Below are 5,310 nucleotides of genomic sequence, written 5' to 3' on the forward strand. Positions count from 1 at the left end.
TAAAAATGTAATTTGCTTATATTAAAACATAGGATAACATCTATTTATCGCATAAATTCCTGATTTTCAATTTGCCAATTGTTCTGAAATATGTACAATGCAATCACGGCGAGTGGACGCGATAACATCTATCCTATGGTTCAATACATAGGAGACTCAGTGTTCCGTTTAATTTCCAAATGTATGCCTTGTTTCCTTTTATTGATAATTATAATGTTTTTCCGACCAATCCTGAAAGAGACCCCTGGTATTGGTAGATTTTGTTTAATCTCGTTTTATTAATAAATCAATTTATTTACGTATTAATTTATGAATTTATTTATTTATTTTTTACTTATTTATTTATTTATTTATTTATTTATTTTTTACTTATTTATTTATTCATTTATTCAATTAATCCATTTTGTATGAAAGAAAATATTGTATAATTGATAAATAAAGTGGTGTATATTGTCGTAAATGTAATAGTTATAAACAAACTGAAGATGCTTTGAATTGAATTAAAAGTCTGAAAGTATCGTGTTTTCATCATAGTACCATCGCGTTTTCACCATCGTTCATTTACCGCATCTGAGTCTCTTTTTAAATAAACTTATTGTGTTTTGTTTGTTTGTTTTTGCTGTTTGTTTTGCTTTTGTGACTTAGGGTTGTTTGGGTTTTTTGTTTGTTTTTTGTTGTTACTGTATTTTGCTTCTTCTTCTTCTGCTTCTTCTTCAACAACACAACGCGTTTCCATTATTGTACTAACGTTCGTTCAATTTGTTTTCTGATCAGTAAAATAACGTTGTCTATGAAAAAAAAATAATTAGAACTCACACATCGATTTTTTTAAGACCAACACTTAGTCAGACGAACATAAACATATCGCCTTAAGTTTGGATTGAAAATGTAATATATAATCGGGTTAAAGGCACTGTTGACATATGGCAATTTTAAAGCAAATTGAATACCGGCGCTAAAATCATATTCCTTACCAGAATGCAGCACTATTCTTATGAAAATGCGAATTGCAAAATATGGGGTGAAACAAAGAATGAAGATCATTGACACGGCAAACATCATGAAGGTTATTTTAACTTCAGATGGACTCCTCACGTTTGAATAGTCAAAAGTAGGTTTTTGAGGTCGATTTTCTGAACTGGTACTTTGTTTTTCTGTCTGTACCTCGTTACGGTTTGGTATTGTATAAATCCCTGTATCATTGGTACCTATTTCAGATGTTGATATATCATCTAATTCTATCTTATGAAAGTTCATTCCTTTCACTGTATCTCTATCACTAAATATCCGTTCCTTTTTGGAAATGGTATTCTTTGTACTTTTCCTAACACTCCTTGTTTGTGTGACGTAGAGGCTATTTTGTATAGATAATGAGGATTTTGTCAAATAAAGTCTCCGCTTTACAACGGTATATATAATTTTAGAGTACGTCCCGACCACTGTTATCCAAATCATCAAGATCATTAAGAAGTCAATGGAGTAGAAGACAAGCGAAATTAGATCATAATCATCGTCTGCAGCGCAATATAGACCAGTGACTGTTTTATTTACACCGTCAACATTTACCTCAACTTCAACGATATTAAAAGTTACAAGAAGTCTCACAGCTAACAGTAATGAAAATGATGTAACTCCAATCACTAAATATTTCACAGTCGAAACTGTCATTTGTTTCCCTAGAGGATAGCAAATCTTTCTGTATCTATCAATTGATATTAACCATAGTACGTAACAAGCGCAAGCACCAGACCAGAGACCAAGGAAATGGGTGAGCTTGCATACGATTTCAAGAGAGTAGTTCACGTTCACCATCATTTCGGAAATGATTGGAATAGCTGCAATGCATGTCCCTAAGTCAGCGAAGGCCAAACACGTTATCAGTAAAGAAGGTGGTGTACGTTTGGATGATTGTACGTAAAAAGCGATGGCGAAAATATTTCCAACTATACCTATGGTTACCAACAGATACAAGATCACTATCACTGGAAGAAGCCTTTTTGTAATATCCCATTGAACAAGACTTAATATGTAGTCATTCTCAATTGTGGTGCCTTGGTGCATTGTAGTTTCTTCCAGCGTAGCGTGTTGCATTGTTGTTATTTCCATATTGCTATTTTCCATTGCTTTGCTTCCCATGTTTAGTCACAAAACAATATGTTTTTCTGTCTGATGACTGGCATTTAAATGTAAGTTCAATTTAGTTTGTCCTTTGAACTGTGGAACAGAAAGTGTTAATTTATTTTATCCCTGGATTCTCAACATCATTATAAACTAATCTAATTTCTTAGTATTGTAAATACGGTAAAAAAGTGCGTAAAAATCTCACATAATTTCTATTTTATTTTTCTGCTCCTTTTTCTTCTTGTTAAACAAAACAAAAAGACTCAAACAATTAAAAAATGGGGTTTGTAAAATTTAAAGTTTCAAAAAAGAAAATATTTTTAAAATAATATTTGTTAAAGTTAATTAAAAAAATTTTTGAACAAAAATGAGAAATTTTTTCCAAAACCAAAAATTCTGAAAAAACACTTAAAATAACTAAAAATTTTAATAATTAAAAGAATTCCGTTTTGTTTTCTCAAAAAACAAAAATTACACCGGGGGTATTTTTTTTAATTTTTTAGAATTCAAAAAAAGATTTAAATTTGAAGTTTAAAATGTCGTGTGTCTTAAATTTTCTACGATGTGGGGGGGCCCCAAAAAACCCCTTAAATAATAAAAATTTTAAATGCATGGAAAATTTATTAAAAAAAAAAATTAAAACCCGGGTAGAAAAAATGCTATAAAAATATGTTGCAGATCATTGGTAATAATGAAAAATTTATAATTCCGTGTTTGGGTTGTAAAAAAATTTTTATTGTTTTGAAAATTTCCCCCTTTTTAAAACTGATTTTTGCTTTGAAAATTTTGTTTTTTCCCCTTTTTTTTTTTTATTTTTTGGGAATACAGCTGTTATTACTGACTTTTCCCCCTCATTTTTTTATCTTCTTTGCAATACATTTTTAGGCTTAAACTGCATAGAAAATATGTGAAGCCCCGGAAGTTTCAGTCTTTTGAGCCGTTACGTTAATTCGAGGCTCCCGGGTTCGAGTCCCGGTCAAGCTGCAGATTTTTCTCACCCTGTGACACATTGATATGACTGACATTTTCGTTTATACTGATTGTTATTTTGGAAAAAAAAATAGTTGCATTCCCATTTCAATTACTATTTTCATACCATGTTACTCTGAAATCTGTTGTCGTGAATTATCGGCAAATTAAATAAAAGAACAACAACCAATGAAATTACAGAAATTTTGTACAACCCTCATCAGATCCGCTAATGGAAACAACACGTTCGTGGTAAATGGAAATTATGAAAGCATCACGATAAATATGTTTATATAACGCTTATACTGAGTGTTTTATAGAAAACAGATCAAAAGAGGAGCGATAATGTTACGATAATATTAAAAATGAAATAAAAGGTAAAAACGTTAGAAGATTATATCCGATCATGTAAACAATTGTATCAAAATATAAAACAGCCATTAAACAATTAAACAGGATAGGAAATGCATTAAACTCGCGCAGTTAATGAAATAATGGCCCTAGCAGTTGATTAATTGAGTTGGAAAATAATAAAAACAAGTATAAAATTCAATCTGTTAAATATGATCGAGTTTTTATCAGTTAAGTATGACGGAAAAATTATCCGTCTATTTAAATCTTAGTTGACCGTTCGTTATATGGCTTTTAACTAATGGTGACATATTTTGAAACTGAAGAAATGTGATTATCAATGCTAAAAAATCATACGTTGTCTCTTTACCTGTCCGCTAAATACCGGGAAACAGATGGCGAATAGTCTGTAAATTACCGGAAGCGGTGTCAAAGATCAGGCAACGTGATTACACTGAAAAAGTAAGCATTTTTATAGCCTAATCTGCTTCCAGTTCTATAAGACACATTTTTTAACTGTGATCCTGTTACAATGATACTATTACCATAAAATGTTTTGGTATTGCAAAACATTTCAAAAAGAGCATTTATTTTGTAAATATAGAAGAGATAATTGTATATTTTAAGTACAACCTTTTCGAAAGATATATAAGACTTATGTCGTTAATTCGGATCATGACTTAAAAATGAACCACACTGTCTTAGGTCTAACATTGTACTGAAAACATGGTCGTTCTTGCGCTATGCAGTCCGTGTTTCATTACAACGGAAATGTGTTATTAATATGATTTCAACAGAACAGCAAATTGAAGTTAAGCATTTTCATAGCCATTCGTGTTTACAATGAATGAGTGGTAACGTAAACTTAAATCCAACACTGAATGCTACTCTGTATTGTGTTATAACAATACAAAATAATTGTCATATGAGGTTGTCCTTCAAGACGAAAACATCTACAAAGAACCTAGTCTCTTAAACATTAAAAGTAAGAGATAAAGTAACGCAGCTTGTTAAACGCATAGTGGAACACAGCGGGTCGCTGTATACGTATCGTGCTAAAAATTGCAAAATGGATGGCGGGGTTTTATTGCAATTTACCGTATCACAAAAAGAAACATTGCCGTTATAAAGTATATTGTTTGTAGTTTCTAAAAACCCATTTCTTAAGTTACGCAGCCCGGGCAAAAATATGAAAAATTCAAGATGGACGCCAATATGTCCGCCAAAAATTACAAAATACCATATATTTTTTGGTTCTTGATATTTTACATACAGAGTTTGTACAATGTAGTTTTAATTGCACAATATTATGTAAAATATGGCTAATTAATGGTTCATACAAGCAAAAATGACAATTATATGGCAAACTTTAGAATTATTACTATCAAGTTACCTAAAAAGTGGTAAAAAATAGCATTTTTTGACAAGATGATGACTTTAAAATTTGTTTTTCCGTATTAAAACAATATAAATGGAATTGCATTGAAATTGTGTGTACTTTATCAATTTAACATAGCTAGACAAGTTAAGCATAAAAAATCATTATCTGAGCATTTATGATGTAAGAGTAGAGCTTTCAAAGTGGGTGGGGTAAAATTACTGAAAAAATATTTAAAATTACTATATGTTCCCAAAACATGCATTTACATTATAATTTCAGTTTAATGTATAGGAAATTGTGTTTTAATTGTATGTTATTTATTATTTCTTGATAAGTTAAGCATAAAAATTCATTACCTGATCATTTATCACAGATGAGTACAGCTTCAAAAGTGGATGGGGTAAAATAACCGAGAAAGAAAGAGGGGAAAAAAAGAAAAAAAAAGTTCAAAATTATAAAGCTTCTAAAACTTACCTTTACATTACAAT

General features: G+C 30.5%; 1 protein-coding gene across 1 annotated transcript; it reads right to left on the reverse strand.

Moving 5' to 3' along the window:
- Positions 1 to 460: 460 nt before the first annotated feature.
- Positions 461 to 2,290, reverse strand: LOC132744652 (annetocin receptor-like). The gene has a single exon (XM_060733411.1). The coding sequence runs from the start codon at positions 2,134 to 2,136 to the stop codon at positions 829 to 831; it is 1,308 nt and encodes a 435-aa protein (XP_060589394.1). The 5' UTR covers positions 2,137 to 2,290; the 3' UTR covers positions 461 to 828.
- Between the last annotated feature and the right edge of the window lie 3,020 nt (positions 2,291 to 5,310).

Source organism: Ruditapes philippinarum, unplaced genomic scaffold (genome assembly GCF_026571515.1).
Source record: "Ruditapes philippinarum isolate M1 unplaced genomic scaffold, ASM2657151v2 ctg20894_1_1_1_1, whole genome shotgun sequence".
In the NCBI taxonomy this organism is placed as follows: Eukaryota; Metazoa; Mollusca; class Bivalvia; order Venerida; family Veneridae; genus Ruditapes; species Ruditapes philippinarum.